At 41.2% G+C, this 18,124-nt stretch overlaps 1 protein-coding gene across 4 annotated transcripts in view; it reads right to left on the bottom strand.

The window, feature by feature from the left end:
* The window catches only part of Slc4a8 (solute carrier family 4 member 8), an 86,146-nt gene extending 68,261 nt beyond the window's left edge, over positions 1 to 17,885 (bottom strand). Inside the window, exons 1-2 of one of the 4 annotated variants that reach the window (XM_063254782.1) lie at positions 17,642 to 17,885; positions 5,368 to 5,449 (exon numbers count right to left, since the gene is read on the bottom strand). In XM_063254782.1, the coding sequence (XP_063110852.1) occupies positions 5,368 to 5,449; positions 17,642 to 17,686 (127 nt within the window). In that variant the 5' untranslated portion in view covers positions 17,687 to 17,885. Of the gene's footprint in view, positions 1 to 5,367; positions 5,450 to 12,887; positions 13,294 to 17,641 lie in introns of those variants that run through there. The other 3 variants (XM_005006465.4, XM_003476046.5, XM_063254781.1) reach the window with 3 other exon arrangements.
* Positions 17,886 to 18,124: the final 239 nt, after the last annotated feature.

The following is an 18,124-nucleotide window of genomic DNA, read 5'->3' as shown; positions in this document are numbered from 1 at the left end:
GCAGATATAAATATGATTTCAAATATGGATACTTATTATGAAGCAGAAAAAGTGCTAGAGTGTCTTTGAAGAGGGGAGGATGGAAGAGAGAGCCTTTAGCTGAGAGGATTACATGGGACATCTCAGAAAAGGCCATCAGAAGACCTAGGAGAACACCCTACTCTAGGAAAGAGAAGATCTTAGTGCACAGGCTGTAAACTGGGACGCGCATGAACGCAAGGCAAAGGGACGGCCAGGAGCGTCAGAATAAGGTGGAAAGGGGAAGGAAAAGATGCAGAAGAGGACAGAAAGACAAACAAGAACAGATCATGAAGAATCTGTGGACCATGAAAGACACAGTTAGGCCCTACAGAATCACTTCAAACAGCCTCTAAACGTAGTAAATCTGGTACATCTAGGAAGAGCTGGTCTTAGGTAAAGAGTAGCCTCACTGAGGGATGCCTCTCAGGCTTCCCTGCTCCCAACTGCCTGCCCGCCACCCCCAGAGGCTAGGCCAGGCCTCTACTTTGAGCACATTACAAATACTTCCACTAGGCTCACACAGCAGAATTATCTAATTTTAACTACATCCTTAAAGATAGTAAGAAACAGTATTCAAATATGTGTTGTTAGATCTCATCTTACTGGTGAATTAACACACTGCCATTGGTAAAACCAAGAGTTTGGACCAAATAAATTCCCAACGCTTACTCAGATGATGGCAAACCCAGGTCCTAATGTCGCACTCATTGAAAATTTCAGTATAGGTCACTTTTTGGAAATATTCTTTGGCACAAATGTTTAATTATTCTCACTATTCTTACTTATTGCTACAGAGAAGAACCACAAAAGGGACTCAGTAAATGTTTGTTGAGTAAAAAATGTGTGATTTTACTGGACATCTAAATTCCTACTAGGTCAGTGTGAGACCTAACAGGAAAGACATCTTTCAGATGCTTGATGTTTCTGCAGGAATAGAAAGCTTAAATCTTAGAGAAGGAAGGCTGTCTGCCTTTCTAAAACACCAAAGAGATAGGCAGAAATGAAAATGGGTTCAGCAAGGATCAATGCTAAGAAGGACCAAGTGTCAGAAAATTAGAAATAAACTTCTAGGCTGAAGATTCAGAAGAAGGAATTTAGATTTTTCTGAGTGAATTTAGCAGAAAAGATAACAAACACACAGACCCTAGGAAATGAATAAGCACCAATGAAGTTCAGTCAATCTAATTAGATTCTGGCAGTCAGGTGACTTTATCAAAGTAATCCCATGGAGGCCACTTTGCTGGTCATTTGATGATGCTCCTTCCCACGCGGTCTTTGTCTCCATCTGTCTTCCAACTCACTCAGACACTGTTTATTCACATTTAATTCTTCACTCTTTTTCCTAGTCGGTGTCATACCTCATCTACTGGGACTATCTTTATACAAATAAAGTATTCTACATTTGTAAAGCTCTGAGAAGTATGTAATACTAGTGTTTTTTTTAAAAAGATAGGTGTAGTACATGTAACATAAGAGAACAATCATTAGTGAACTGGCACTGAATCTTGTAGAGGAAAACAGAAACCACAGGTGTGACCCATGCCATAGATAGAGACTGGGCTCAGCAATGCACAGCACGGCACATGCATGCTGTTTCCCAAGGGCTCATACGGAGCTCATTAGCACATACAAAATGATGTTCTGCTCCTCTGGGCTTACAGGTAGACTTAAAGTCAATAACCACAAAGGGAAACCCAATATGTGGAACAGAAGCTAGCTTTTCTAAAAGTTATAAATGTGACCAAATAGCTCTGTTAAAAACTTATTAGTAGGCATTAAACTTCCTCCAGGATTCATAAATCTAGTAGCTAATCAGGAATAATGATGTGCCAAGGAAAAAATGGGAAAAGTCATTCTTCTAACTAAAGCAACTGCTATCTTCCTCTGGGGCCGGGAGAATTCATGGAACACATCATAAGCTATTGCTCTTCTTAAGTCTGCCTTTGGAAAGATGTTCTAATGTTTGCTTTTATTCTTCAGATAGATAGATATATCAATACCATGATTTAATGCACAATTTCTTAGTGATAAAGTTAGCTTATGCAAAAAGTCCCACATTTACAGTTTTTAACCACATCTAGACACTCAGTCTCCGCAACTGTTGTGAAAATGAGGTAAGGGAATGGTTTATCAGGTGGGTAGTAGATATAGGGTAAAGTGGGGAGAAAGACCCGGAGAGTTCTCTACAGACACAGAAATCAAAATACAGTTTACTCTGTTTTCTATAAAAGTGGGGCTGATTTTATTCTATGCCTTCAAGAGGCATCACTACCTTGCGTGCTGCTTCCTTGAACCCTAAGGTTGCATGTCAGAGGGAGCCAGAGGTGGGGGGACCCAGGGCATGGCTAACTCTACATCAATGCTAACTCCCTCTCCTTTTCTCTAGGGCTTAAACCACATCAGGCCTGCGGAGTGCAATGATTTTTCTCCATTTGCATGTCGTTCTTCTTTAAAAAGTGGTAACACAGATGGGCTAGGGATATAGCTCAATGCTTGACCAGCATGTGTGAGACTGAGTATGATTCTTGGCACCACAAAAGAAAAAAGTTCCAAAAAAGTACTAACAGAAAATATTCTAGTTTTTAAAAACTAGAGGAATGCATGCGGGACCATTTCCCAACACGCCATCCCCCAGTTATGCCATCTTCATACGCAGCTTTCCTTTGCAGCAAAGTAGAGCATGCATACAGAACAGATGACGTAATCAGGCAAAAGATACTGGCCTTGTCGCCAATTTCCAGCTCTGCGAATGGAACCTAGTCCTCAGGATCCAGGACAGCTTGTCCAGGTTTATTATTCTATTTCTAAGTAGACAAAAGTATTCTTAAGTGGTTACCTCCTTGTTCAGGACAAAGGTCCAGTGTGTAATTGCTGGAGCCATCAAAACAGATGGCTGTGTGCCCCACCCCCAAGGTAAGATGAGAGAGTAGAGAGATAACAGGATTATTAGAACAGAATAAGAAAGAGGAGCAACAAATAAAAATGTCTGTATAACAGAGCAAGATGCTGAGGTTAGATGATTCACGCTGGCTAGGTATTCTTTCTTTGCAATCAGATGGTAGAATGAAAAAAGTAGGATTCTCTTTTGTTTCCCGTTCTGTTAGGCCAGATAATCCAGAGAGGTTTGCCCTTTGTATAACAGGGATAATGATACCTACACCTGCCAGGTACCAAGTAGACAAAAAAGTCAGCTTGTATAACTGATGTCTCATCTAATACCTAACACGGGGGCATTCTCCAAATAGTAGCCTCCTGCGCCACACCCTTTCCTTTTCCCACTTTCTTCCATTTGCTGAAACTAACATTTCCTCTTCATCCATCTGGTCAAAATAACTTGTAAAACTTGACCTTGATATATCTGAACACCACTGACCTCCACTGAGCCCTCCACAGCGCCGCCCACGTAAGTTCTCGCGGTAACAGACCCAGAGGCTGAGTCAGCCTCTACAGCTTTCCTTCTCTCCCCATCTAAAGGACAAGCTTCCTCTGGGGGTTGAACAGCTTTGATGAAAAATCCATCATGGGAACAAGCAGGAGGGAGAGAACATTTCACATGCTGTCCCAGGCATCAGAAAGTTGCTGTATCATAGTCTGCAATTGCGCAGTCGATTCTGCAGGTATTTCAAAAAGGCTTTTGAACCAAATGTGGCCAAAAGAAGAAAAAGGCTGAATTGGACACAAGCCTTCCTCTAAGAAAACCGAATGCCACTGTTAATCAGAAACCTTGGCTAGGTGTGAGGCCACCCGCTAAAGGTCCAGTGAGGCTCCCTGGGGAGAAGGAAAGCAAAAGAACACCATGCTCTGGTCACTTGGGGAGCTGGGGGCGGGGACCAGAGAAGGGCAGAGCCAGGCAACAAAATGCCTCTTCCTTCCTTCCAGTTCAGCTGGAATTTTATAAAATTTTGTGGTGTTGGAGAGTATGTCACAGGTATGTTCCTGTTTTTCCTTTTCTTATTTCAATGAAAACACCTGGCAGAAATGGGTATAGTTGGAACATGAAGAACAAATATTGGAAATGGGTTTAAAAAAAAGAAAAGAATTCTAGCTTCATGGACTGCAGAGGCCCAGAACCAGGTCTCACAAGGTGATCCCCACCTGGGAACCAGCCCCACGAGCGGGCTTCTGCCAGGGTGGGGACAGCCAGACCAAGCCTCTCTCTGTGAGTCAGTGCCATTTGTGGAACATGGAGGGAGAGAACAAGGCCTCACCAAGAAGCCATCCCCACCTGGAAACCATATTATTTTCATTGTTTTGTTGGATTGGATTTTACTCTTTTGTTTTGTTTGATTATGTTAAATCCGACAGCATAAGCAGCTATTTAAAAAGACAGCATGACATATTATGGTAGCCATTTTGGATTTACTATTGGCTTGTTTTGAAGTCTCTTATGCATTCATTGTTTTATTTTTATTGTTTCTATTCTATTCTGTTTTGTTCAATTTTTACTGTGTCTGAAAGTACCTACAACTATTTTGATGACAACAAAAGGCATTATGGTAACTGTTGTTGATTTTGTAAGGTTTTAAAGTTCTGTATCACTGACAATGGTTTGATTGGTCTTATTCTGTTTTACTTTCCTTGTTTTATCCTTTTTAAAATAAATAAATAAATAAATAAGAGGTCTATCACCAGAGTTTTAAAAAATATTTGTTTATTATTTTTAAAATTTTTTTCAAGCTGGTGATTTAGCTCAGTGGTGTAAGTTCCTGCCTGGCAAACGCAAGGTAAGGAGTTTGATCCCTGGTATCAAAAAACAAAACAAACAAAAAAACCCAGAAACAAAAAGTAGCTGAGCATGGTAGTGCACACCTGTAATCCCAGCACTTGGGAGGCTGAGGCAGGAGGATCGTTGCAAGTTGGAGACCAGCCTGGGCTACAAAGTGAGCTCAAGGCCAGCCTGAACTGCAGAGTGAGATCCTGTCTCAAAAAGACAAAAAAAAAATTTCTTTTTCATATCCTTATATTTCCAGGTAGTGTCAAGAATCGATGAGCTGAACTGTGTGTTTAACATCCTCAAGGAATAGGTTATTCATTAATACTTACATTGAACTATACAGTTACTTAAAGCAGTGTATCATAGGTTCCTGACTAGGTCCTAATGATACCCATGTCAGGTGGATTGCTGTCTCTGCTTTTATTTAATAGACAAGGAAATTGATAAAACAAATTATGTAATTTTTTTCCCCTAAAGTCTTACATCTAGTAAGAAAGAGTTAGGATCCAAACCCAGGTGTCCTGCTAGTAAAGCCAGATCTAACCTTCTCATACTAGGCTGCATCCTGGCAACCTCCTCAATTGCACGCACAGATGCACACACACATAGACATACACACACAGAGTTCTTACCTTCCAACTCTTCTTTCTCATAGTGAATGTTGAGAATTGTGCTGGTCCCACCCTGATCCACCACAGCTTCTTCATCTGGTCTCTGTTTAAACACAAGTTAAGTAAGTCGGCATGGCAGTACACACATTTCACTCAAATACCTGAGTACCTTGCCTATGCCAGACCCTTTTGAGATTCCAGGAGGGAAAGGAAGGGGATACAATGATGTACATATATTTTAAAATTTGAACTTCACAATAACTTTTAGAGGTAAACATAGCCACTTTCTTTCTCATTTTATAAGTGAGCTGTCTGAGATGCAGACTATTAAGTTACCACAGCGCAAGGTCACCAATGCATTAAATGATAAAGCTAAGACTGAGCCCAGGTCTCATGATGACAGATCTCATGTCTTTTTCCACCTCTTCACTCCACCCATGCATCTTTATAATTATTTGGCACTTTACAAATGCTGTCTCATTTAATGTAAACTTCTCAATCTCTGTCCAGCATTCAGGAGTTTACTATATTGTCCTTGAAATTCTCCATCATGTTCCTCTGATCAGTTCTCCTCTGTCTCATCCTAACACTCATCTTCCTCTACGTTTAATTCCCAAGGAAGAGCTTTTGACTTTTCCTTTCCTTCTCTTGGATCTTACGAATTTCAGGTGCAGCCTGCAACTGTGTAGCTCAGCACTTGATAAGCCACTGGGATCCTGCACCTCAGCATCCATGTGTCTAAAATCCAACTAACCTTCCTTCCCGAAGTACCACTCAATCCTCATTTATTTATTCCTCTGCATTGCACCACCATTTGTTAGCTCACATTTCAAATTTACTTATTTATTTACTCATTCAATAATATTAATACTCACCATATACTCTCAGGGAATTAATTCCCTTTCATTATGAAGTGTGCCTTTGCAACTGATTTCAGATTCACTCCTCTCTCTCATTCACTCTACCTCACACTCTTTTAGTCTTTTAAATTATACAGGCATTTTTTAGCACTGCAACAGCTTTCTTCACTGAGTACAGCTTTCTCCATCTGGATTCCGTTTTTGGGGGGTTTTTGTTTTGTTTTGTTTTGTTTGTTTTTTTGATACCAGGAATTGAACTCAGGACCTTGCACTTGCCAGACAGGCGCTTGTGCCACTGAGCTGTATCCCCAGCTCCTGGACTCTCATTCTCTCTCTGCAGCTCCCACGCCACTACTGGCAGCTAATAAAATATTATTCAACATCTCTTAGATCTCAACCTGAATACATTTCCCTGGATGACTTTCCTGACTGACCCCCACTTCTAAACTAAGCTAGGTCTTGGCATTTATATTCCTCATAGCACACCCAATTTTCCTTAACAATAAAATGTCTCTTTCTGTTCCTTGAAGGAAAGACTATATCTGTCTTCCCCTACACTATATCCCAGGACTCAGCCTAGATTTTTCACATAATAGATACTCAGTAAATCTTTATTAAAAGAATTAATACATTCAGGTACGTTGGCACATGCCTGTAATTTCAGCAACTGGGAGGCTGAGGGAAGAGGATTGCCAGGGGTTTGAGGCCAGCTTGGGCAACACAGTGAGTTCAAGGTCAGCCTGAACTATACAGTGAGACTCCCCACCCCCCTCAAATAAAAAGGTCTATAGATATATGATCTATCTAGCAACAGACTCACAAAACACTTGGGAATATTATTTAATATACATTATAATATTCAAAATCTTCAAATGCACTTTAACATCAGTGTCTTCCTCAGTACCATAAGTACTTTAATTTAATGACACAAATTTCCAGAACATATCAGTTTTATTTCTAGCTAAATTGCAAAGCTTCCTACAGTCTTCCCCTTCTGCCCCCAGGAATAATTTTACTTTGTTTCTTTTCCTTTTATTAATTTTTTTTGTTTTTGATAGGGTTTCCATAAGTAGTTCAGGCTGGCCTTGAACTCACTATATAGTCCAGGCTGGCCTCAAAGTCCCTACGACTCTGCTGCCTCACCCTCCTAAATCCTGGGATTACAGGCATGTGCTTCCATACCAGTCCCTGAGGAATTTTTTTTTTTTTTTTTTTTCCTTGAGACAGGGTCTCACTATGCAGTTCAAGCTGTCCTTGAGCTCACTTTGTAGCCCAGGCTGGTCTCGAACTCAAAATGATCCTCCTACCTCAACCTTCTGAGTACAGGGATTACAGGTGAATGCCACCACGCCAGCTCAGAGTATTTTTTAAGTGGAAAAAAACACTTAGCTTTGTTTTAGACTTATTATTTGCTTACCTAGCTTATCTTTAGATCATGAATTCCCTGACAGCAGGAACCACATATTTTTCATCCTTATGTTCTCTGAGAGCCCAACACAGTAGCTTACACTCCTTCAAGATCCAGCAGGTTGGGTGCTGTGTCTTATGTTCACCACTACGTATCTGGTACCCATTACAATGTCCAGCACATGTCAAATATCTAGTAAATTTCAACAAATATTTATTAGTTTTATGAATTCTTTGATATTTTACCTATATTTTCTCCTAAACCTACCTATATGAATTATTTTACCTATACAAATAATTATTCATGTTGGCTTCATTGGTTTTTAATTTCCAAGGACAGAGATTAATTAATTATAATTAATACTTCGTAGTGTCCACAGACAGCAGACACAGCATAGAACATGATGGCAATCTGGAGAGAGGAAGGAAGAGATCATTGATTTCTTGATTCTAAGATTATAAAGTCAAACTATGAAGAGCAAAGTCAATCATCTCAAAATATCTAGGTTGGAAAACTGACTTCTTGCTTGTGTCCTTAACTTAGATTGGCTAGTTACAGCCTAACTTCAGTGACTAACTGCCCGTCTACTTTTTTTGTCTCACCAAACAAATCAGGGCCACAGTCAGTAACTATTAGCCTAAGCATTTGAAAAGCTGAGCTTGAATGGGAATGAACATTTGGGTTTTTTTCAAATAAACCAAGTATGCAAAAAATATAGATAAAAATAATTATAAGACACTGAAAAACAAATTAATCAATTCACCGCATATTTCATTATACTAAGCAATTATTATTTTGTGTAATGATAATATCATTCTTAAAAGAGTCTTAATCTTTAGTGATACACAGTGAAGGTTTTACTGATGATATGAAGTCTGGTATTTGGAGAATGGATGAGGAATAGATGAAACAAGATGGTGTATTCATTATTGAAGCCAAATCATGGTGATTCATTATGCAAATCTCTTTAATTTATGCTTGAAGTTTTCCATAAATTTCAGGCATGTACAAAGTTTGTTTGAAATCATTAAAAATGAAAAGAAAGGCATATTGGATCTCTTTGGTCTGTGTTTGCATATGCCCCACCAGTTGGCTATTATTTCCTCTGGTATTTTCACTGTTTATGGCAAAGAAGATTTTTCAACCTATGGTCTGTGAATTTCTAGGGTATCTATGAATGGGCTTCAGAAAATCTGTGGTAATAGGTATGAATGTACATGGGGGGGGGGTTAGAAGGTCCATAACTTTCATAGTAGTCTTTGAAGGCCTTGTGACTCAGAAAAGATTAGAATCATGAGAATCACATACAAGCATAAGGGAAAAAAAAGGAAAGAGGGGAAGAAAGAAGTGTAAACTAGAGAAAAGTCCTATTTCTAAGCATCTTCTTTTTAGTTCTTCCTCCTAGCAGGCTAATAATAACCCCCTATATAAAACTGAATAGGAGTGCCTATCTCAAGGACTATATAAGATAAAAACAATTAACGGGTTATTTGTGCATTAAAATATTGAACTTGCAGGACAACTCCTGAGAGCAAGTCAAGCCCAAACCTTGTAACAGAGAGGAAATTATAAAGATTAGAGCAGAAATTAATGCAATTGAGTCTAAGAAAATAATACAAAGAATCAAATCAACTTGGTTATTTGAAAAATTAAATAAAATTGACAAACCCTTAGGCAACTCTATCAAAAAAAGAAAGAAAAGTCTCAAACTCATATAGTTAAGAATGAAAAAGGTAAAAACACAATGAAACCTGCAGAAATTCAGAGGATCATTAATAGCTACTTCAAGAACCTCTGTTTTATGGCCAGGGATTTAGCTCAGCAGCATAAGCACCTGCCTGGCAAACTGAAGTTGTGAGTTTGATTCCCTGTACCAAAAAAAAAAAAAAAAGAACCTCTGCTTTAAAATGATGGAAAACATAGAAGAAATGGAAAGTATTTAGATACATATGATTACCAGAGCTGAGTCAAGAAGATATAAAGATTCTAAAATAATCCAGTGTCAATAAAATTGATGATGTAATTTAAAACTTACCAATAAAGAAGATCACAAGTTTTGATGGATTCACAGCTGAATCTATAAGAGATTTAGAGACGATCTAATGCCACTAATTGAAAGGGAAGCAATACTCCCAAGCTCATTCTCAGAAGCAAACTTTACCCTGATACCAAAATCAGAGAAGGATTCACCCATAAAAGGGAGCTCTAGACCAATTCCCTAGTGTACAGAGATGCAAAAATCCTCAGTAAGATACTGGCAAACAGAATGCAGCAAATCATGAAGATTATACATTATGATCAAGTAGGATTCACCCCAGGTATATAGGAATGGTTCCACATACATAAATCCGTAAGTGTAACATCCCAGATTAACAGAGCCAAGGACAAAAACCACATGATCATCTCAATGAAAACAGAAAAATTCATTTGATAAAGTCTAACATCATTTTTAAAAAACTATATAGAAAACTGGAAAAAATGGTCTTTTTCTCAATCTGATAAAAGTTATCTATGACAAACCAACAGCCAACATCATACTAAATGATAAAAACATGAAAGCTTTCATTCTAAAATTAGGAACAAGTCAAGAATGTCACTGTTACCACTCTTATTCAGTATAGTTCTGGAAACTTTAGCCAGAGAAGCTAGCCAAGGATAGAAAAGCAAGAAGTTAAATTATCATTATTTGCAGATGACATGAATACACTACACAGAAGATACCAAAAATTTCACCAAAAGACTCCTAGATTCAGTAGCTAAATCATTAGCACAGTTGGATATAAAGTCAACACTCAAAAGTCAATAGCCTTCCTGTAAAGAAATAACAAACTTACTGAGAGAGAAATTAGGGAAACAACTTTCACAATAGCATCAAAACCATGAAATACCCAGGAATTACTCTAACAAAGAAATAAAAGACCTTTACATTGAAAACTATAGTATTCTGATACAGGAAACTGAAGAAGATAACAGAAAATGGAAAGATATCTCTTGTTCTTAGGTAGAAAGAACGAATATAGTGCAAATGGCTATACTTCCAAAGTTGTTATACAATTTTAATGCAATTCCAATCAACATTCCAACAGCATATCTCACAGAGTTAGAGGCAACAACCCTAAAATTTGTTTGGAACCAGACCAGACCTAGAATAGCAAAGGTAATTCTTCCGGGCAACAAAGGCAAGACAGGGAGCATCACAATCTCAGACTTGAAATTATACTACAAAGCTACTGTGACAAAAACAGTATGGTACGGGCCAAAAACAAACCTGAGGATCAAGGGAATAGATGAGAAGATGCAGAAACAACTCCAGACATACTAAGTCATGTTATCTATGATAAGGGGCCAAAGTCATTCACTGGAAGAAAGATAGCCTCTTTAATAAATGATACTGGCTCCCCACATGTCAAAGATTAGACTCATATCTTTCATCATGTACTAAACTAAAATCAAAATGGATCAAAGATCTAAAAATTAAAACAGGAACATAAAATGTCCAGGAAGATAAAATAGACCTCTTGAAGACACAAAGTCTACTAACAAAACCCCAATCACACATGAACTATCACAAAGAATCAACAAGCGGGATGTCATCTTACTAAAAAGTTTTTGCACAGCAAGAGAAATCACCAACAGAGTAAAGAGTCAGCCCACAGTGTGGGAAAAAATTTTTTCCAGCCGTTCCTCAAAGAATTACTATCTAGAATATATAAAGAACACAAAAAGTCAGATGCCACAAATTGGAAGACCCAATCAAAAAATGGACATCTAAAATAAATACAGAATTCTCAGATGAAGAAGTAGAAATGGCAAATATATATATATATATATATATGAAGAAATGTTCAATATCACTGTCTATTCGAGAGATGAAAATTAAAACAAGGCTGAGATTACATCTCTCCTCAGGAAAAAAATGGCTATTATCAAGAAATCAACCAATAATAAGAGTTGGAGGGGCTGTGAGGTTAAAAGGAACCCTTCTCCACTGTTGGTGAGTATAGACTGGGTGCAACCATTGTGGAAATTAGTGTGGAGATTCCTCAAAAAACTTGCAGTAGAGGATCCATTTGACCTAACTACCCCCTTTCTTGGCATCCTCCCAAAAGAATTAAAAGCATCATACCACAGTGATATACACACAACCATATTTACAGCAGCACAGTTTATAACAGCTAGATCTTAGAAACAGCCCAGATGCTCATCAACCAAAGAAGATGTGTTTTTTTAATATAATAGAGGGTTACTCACCATAAAGAAGGATAAACTTGAGACATTTCTAGGTAAATGAATGCACAGGGAGGCCAGAGTCTTAATTGAAATAAATCAGACACACATGTTCACATATGGCATGATTTCTCTGGTGTGAGAAACTGAAAGTATAAATAAGGACCAAAATGTATCACAGTTCTTGTGCAACAGGCAAACACTGTGCAGGTGGGGAGGGGAGCTAGGGAGACGGAAGGGGGACAGGAAAAAGAGAGAGAAGAAGGAAAAATGGAAACAAAGCTTTCATAAATGGGGAAAGGAAGAAGGAAAATGGAAGAAGGGAGTGGAGGGAAAGGGGAAAATTAAGAATCCAGATATACCACGTGCAGGGACAAATTTCATGTGATGAATTTATCATCATGTATACCTAAAACGTGCCAATGAGCTAAGACAATCATCTGCAGGTTTCGAAGGAAACACATTGCAGCCTGAATTGTCCCCCATTTTCTGGTCAAGTTTTTGCTTGGCAAGTCAGCCCACATCTTTGCTCCCAAAGGTCCCCAGCAGAGCTGGTAAAGCCAGGTAGACAATACATACCCCAGCTCCTCAGTTCTCACACGCCAGTTAGTGTGTACTGGACTACACTGTGTGTGCGTGGTCAGAAACTATTAGGGGTCAATGCTTTTGTTCAGTAACATTGAACATAAACTAACCATGACCCTCAGAAGAGTTGACCTGCTCTCTACAGTCATTCATTCACACACTCAACAAATATTTACTGAGCTACAACAACATCAGCAGAATCACCGGGCACCAAAGTTCAGGACTCCTTAAGGAACTTTTTTTGAAGTTTTAGGTGGTGTTATTGTTGTTATTTTCTGGTTCACTGTAAGGCTTACGGTGTGAATCCTTTCCACTGACCATGTTTCTCATTTACCAGGGTTGGTATTCTGAAGATTTCTGTAACATGTTCCACTTCGAGGGGGCCTGGTCCACACAGACAGCGTGGTAACTAACTGCCCAGGCTCACTGGCTTCCCCTCCCCCACTTCCCTTCTCACTTACCAGCACTACTTGGCAAACATGCGGAGGATGGCAACCTCTCCAGCCTTCTCTTCAAGCACTTCCTTCTGGTTGATTGTGAAAGTGCTGATCCAGAGAACTGGAAACTACATGATATTCTCAGTTCCAGCCCAAAATAGGGGCTTTCCCTAAAGCTGTCGCATCTTCTTCCTCTATTACTTTTAAGAGTTCACTAATCCTTAAAATTTCAACACCTCCTCCAGAAATCTCACCAAAATGAGATATTCATTAACTAGGTGTTCATGAACTCATCCTAAAGTACACCAACAAGCTCCCTTTCACAACAAGCTGTCTTCCGTCCTTTCAGTCTCTCCAGCTCTGATATATCCTTTGTACACCTTGCCACACATGTCTTCCCAAACATTTCAGAGGTGCTCACTCACAGCCAAGTATTAGCTAGATGCCAAAGACACAAGCTGCAGTGAGTAAAGGCACATTCTTTGAAGCGAGGTGGCCCTAGATTTGGCAGAACTATAGGCAATTTTGTCACTTATTAGAAGTTACCTGACCTATCAATACCTCAGTCTCCCCAGGTGGAAAATGGGATTAATAAAGGTCCATAATTCTCAGGATAATAGAGTTAAATGTGATCACAGGGCTGGGGTCATAGCTTAGTGGTAAAGCATATGCCTAGCATATGAAAAGTCCTGGGTTCAATTTCTAGCAACACAAAAGACAAGAAGAACACAAAGGAGGAAAGGAAGGGCAGTGGTGAAGAAGTTCATGCCATAGCACATGAAAAATACCTAGTCAGTACCTGGCACATGGCAAGCACTCAATACACGCTACTTAACAGTAACAAAAAGGGATCTGTTGGGCGGGCAGCAGAGATGCATGTATATTCCACAAGCAAATCATGGAAGAAATTATCGCACTTGCTATATGCTCTGAGTAGAAGAGACTGAGTGGCAAATTTAGACAGAGCTATATGAAGCCAGACCTTGAAGGTCAAACCAAACTTTCCTAAGTACAAAGGAAGGAAATGATTTCCCAGCTTGAACACCTGAGAAAAACACATGCACAAAAGCACAGCAGCAAAGAGAAATCTTCCACGTAATCAAGTAATGACCAGCTGCGTGTCTGCCAATCCTGACGAGCCCACAGAATCCTTTGTATATGGCAGAATTGTTCATTTATTCATGCAACTGAGAACCAATTTTATATCAGGCACTGCGCTCAATTTTCTGCCTGGTCCCTGTCCTCATACACTTCTATTTAAGAAGATAGTAAATAAGAAATCAAGAACATTTCAGACAGTTGGGTATGATGGCACACACCTGTAATCCCAGCACTTGGGAGGCTGAGGTAGGAAGATTGCCTCAAGTTCAAGGCAAGGCTGGGCTGCATAGTGAGTTCAAAGCTAGCCTGGACTATGCAGTGAGACCCTGTCTAAAAAAAGAAAAGAAAAGAAAAAAAGAATACTTTAGGTAAATTACATTTGCAATCAAGGAAATAACAAGAGGCAAAAGAATTACAAATTCAGGACCAGCCTGGGGCAATTTACAACTGTCTCAAAATAGAAAAATAAAAGGAACTAGGAATGTTGCATAGCACTCCTTGGTTTAGTCCCCAGTACAGAAAGGAAAAAAGGAAAGAAGAAAAAAAAGGAAAGGAGAGAGGCAGGGAAAGAGGAGAGAAGGAAGGTAAGAAAACAATGTCACATAAAGGAGAGTGACCAGGAGTGAAGAGCAGGCAAAGCCACTTTGAAGAGGGAAACTGAGTCATGATAAGGCCTGGGTATAAAATGTCCTTGGCAGAGAGAATGACAAACTCAAAGCTTCTGAGCTATGAAAGAGCTTGCCATACTGAGGAAACAATAGAAGCCAGAGTTCATGGACAGATCTATAAGCCTGAGGCAGGAAGATCAGGAGTTAGAAGCCAACCTATCGGGCTGGGGATTTAGCTCAGTGGCATAAGTGCTTGCCTTGCAAGCAGGCAGTCGTGTGTTCAATCCCTGGTACCGATAAAAATGAAAAAGACCAAAAAAAAAAAAAAAAAAGTTAGAAGCCAACCTATCTCAAAGACCTTGTCTCAAAATTTTAGAAAAGGCCTGAAGTGTGGCTCAGTGGTAGAGAGCTGGCAGAAAGAGGACAAGTAAGCAAGAATAGGGGTAGGAGGTGAGAGAGTGGAGAAGAGGCAGTCTCAGGAGCACGCGCAGGCCCTGATCATGCTAAAGCTTGGTGACCCGTGACAAAGAACTTGGATTTTATTCTAAAATGCACTGGGAAGGCATTGAAGGGATTCCAGATAGGGTATGATCTGCTTTGTATTTTTAAAAGCTCCTTCCGGTCTCCATGTGGATTGCAGCCTCGCAAGGAAACAAGCAGAGGCTACTGTTAGAAGACAAGAGCAGCGTCCACACCAGAGACAGGATAGACGTACAATACACAGAAGTGATGTCCGGAACATCTGTGCTCACTAAGTCACACAATTTACTCACTTGCAAGGTCTGTCTCCCCTGCACGCACCCTTACTGGCACATGGGGGGCTTTATTGGCAATCGGCACTTGCCTGGACTATGTGACCTCTTTCTTTTTCTCCTTTTACCCTCATTCCTTTTTCCTCCCCACACACTGCTGACTCCAACCTTTATGAGGTCCTGCTGTTTCCACTCAATTCTATTTCTTCTCATTCCACCACCCATGAAAGTTTCATAAGCTGGATATAAAGGAGATAATTATTTTCTCCTACCCCAGAAGCATGCAGGGATCACCAGTCTCATAGAAAACTAGCAGAAATCTAAGGGCTGTTACATTCTCAGTGACACAATCTGCATACATTCGGCCTTCTAGGGACCCATCTCACATTCACTCCAGCCTGCTCTCCCTACTGTTGCCAGAGAAACCTTTCAACAGAAAAATCTCATCATAGTATCATCTGCTGTCCCTCGAGTCCCCTGTCTCACCTGCCTCACCTTCCCCTGCTTGCTTAAACTTCTAGTGGTACCCCCTGTTTCTCAGATAAATGCCAGCTGCCTCAACAGGGGCTACAATGACCCGGGGAGTTACAACACCACTCTCCTCACTGCTCAGACTTTTTCCCAGAATTTTCCCCTTCTGCCACAAAACTTTTATATACGCTGTTCTCTTTGCCTCCAAGACCTCCCTTTTGCCTGACTTGATATTTACTCATTCTTTAAATCTTTGTCCAAATTTTCTTCCTCAGCACAATTATCTCTGATCTGAGATTACACACTATAACAACTAAATTGATTTTCAAACTCTTATCACAGTTTACAATATATTTGTGTGATTACTTGATGAAAAATAGTTACTTCTCTCTTATCAGATGACAAGCTCCAGGAGGGCAACAACTTGCCTGTTTTTGTCCATTACTATATTGTAGAGGTTCCAACACATAGTCAGCCTTAAGAAGATTAGATATGAAAAGATTTTCCAAAATCTTAGCTACTGTTCCTTTCCTCCTCCCAGTACTAGAGACTGAATCGAGCCTTCACACTAGGCTACATCTACAGCCCTTTTATTTATTTATATTTCGAGACAGCATCCTGCTAAATAGCCCAGACAAAACTTGAACTTGCAATCCTCCTGCTCAGCTAGAATTACTGGCCTGTCCCACCACGCCCTGCTTTGTTCCTTTTCAACTGAGAAAGCAGAAAAGAAATTATGGCTCTTCTTAGTAGCAAATTAGTACTAGGAAAAAGGAGAGGGAGTTAATGTCCAATACTCAATTTGCTACAAACTCAGGGCATTTTCCCTGCCTTCTTCCAGAAACAATGCTGATGTCAACATGGCACTTGTTTCCAAGACCTGTCATCCTTCCTGAGATAGTCCACCATCCTCTTCAGAGTCATCCACTTATCTTGACTGCCCTCCCACCTTCAAACCCTCTTTCCAGGACAGCAATCAAACAATCTGATTGCAGGCCAGACAAAGTGAGAGTTCAAAGAGCTACCACTCACTTACTGGGTATCGCACAATAAACAGTTCACAAATTGCACCACATCTAATCTTCAAAACAACCCTGACAAGTAAACAAAGTGAATATCACTATTTTTCTATTAATAAACGAGGAAGCTGAGGTTAGAAGAGACAAGTGACTTAGGTCACAAAGCCTATGTGAGACACGTGGAATTTGAACCTACAGATTCTAACACCTAGTCCAATGCTTCTTTATGTTGGCCACCCCAACAGTTCTATTGTCAATTATTTAACCCTGGTTTTTCTCAGTCCCTGAAATAAGCACCTGTTCCTGACCCGTCAGCACTTGCCCACCGCTTCTCTGCATGCAACTTGTCAAATGTTTGTGCAGTGAGCCGGAGGAGTCACAAAGCTGGCCATGCTAAGGAGGGCTCTTCCCAGCCCTGGTCTCTCTAACTCTTCCTCTGAGCCACTAAAGAACCCAAAGCCCCCAGAGATAAAAACACAAAGACCATAGCAAGATCCCTGGCTACTCTTTCGCCCACATTCTGGCGGGACAATGCAAAGCCAGAGCCGGCCTCTCCCACCGGGGAAGACTGGAGGAAAGCAGAGGTCACCGCCCGCCAGCCGTCAGGGCTCCTCGCGGGCCGGCGCGAGGGATGCGGCAGGACCGGCGGGTTCTCAGGTGCCGCCCAAGGTCACCTCTCCAGCCGCCCCGAGCGCCCCCTGGCGTCCCGGGCCGGCTCCCCTCGCCCTCCGGGAGCGGCCTGCAAGTCCGGGCTCCGGGGCAGGCGGGAGGGTGGGCAGAGGCTCCGGAGGCTGAGCCCCGGGGAGGGGCGAGAGGCGGGGCCCTACCTGATAGCTGAGGACGCCGTCCGGCTCGTTACTCCCGGCAGGCATGGCGGAGTGGAATTAGGTGTCCCCAGCGAGTTCCAGGCCAAGCATCAGCAGTTCGCGCCGTCCAGGCGGGTGCGAGCGGATCACTCGAGCCGCGACCCCTACCCTGGAGCCAACGGTCAACCATCAACCACCGCTGGCTCCATAACCACCGGCCGCGAGGCGCCCGCAGCAGCCAATCAGCGAGCGGCCTGTGCAGCCAATCGGAGCGCGGAGCACTGGAGGACGCTGTCCGGCGGTACCCTGGGCTACAGGGAGGCGGAGGAGTGAGCCGGCGCAGCAGACGGCTCCCCAGCCCGGTTGCCGTGGAAACCACCTCCCTCCCTTCAGGGGCCTCTAGGCTGGAAGGTCCCTCCAGCTGCTTGCTAGAAGTCGGGGGGAAAAAATCTCTTCTTATGTTTGCGGCTGCACCTGACTCTTGAAAACTGGAAAAGTGTTGGT

Source organism: Cavia porcellus, unplaced genomic scaffold, assembly GCF_034190915.1.
Source record: "Cavia porcellus strain 051 isolate PalLab524CR breed Dunkin Hartley unplaced genomic scaffold, mCavPor4.1 scaffold_8, whole genome shotgun sequence".
Taxonomy (NCBI): domain Eukaryota; kingdom Metazoa; phylum Chordata; class Mammalia; order Rodentia; family Caviidae; genus Cavia; species Cavia porcellus.
This window is presented reverse-complemented; position numbering and strand designations above follow the sequence as displayed.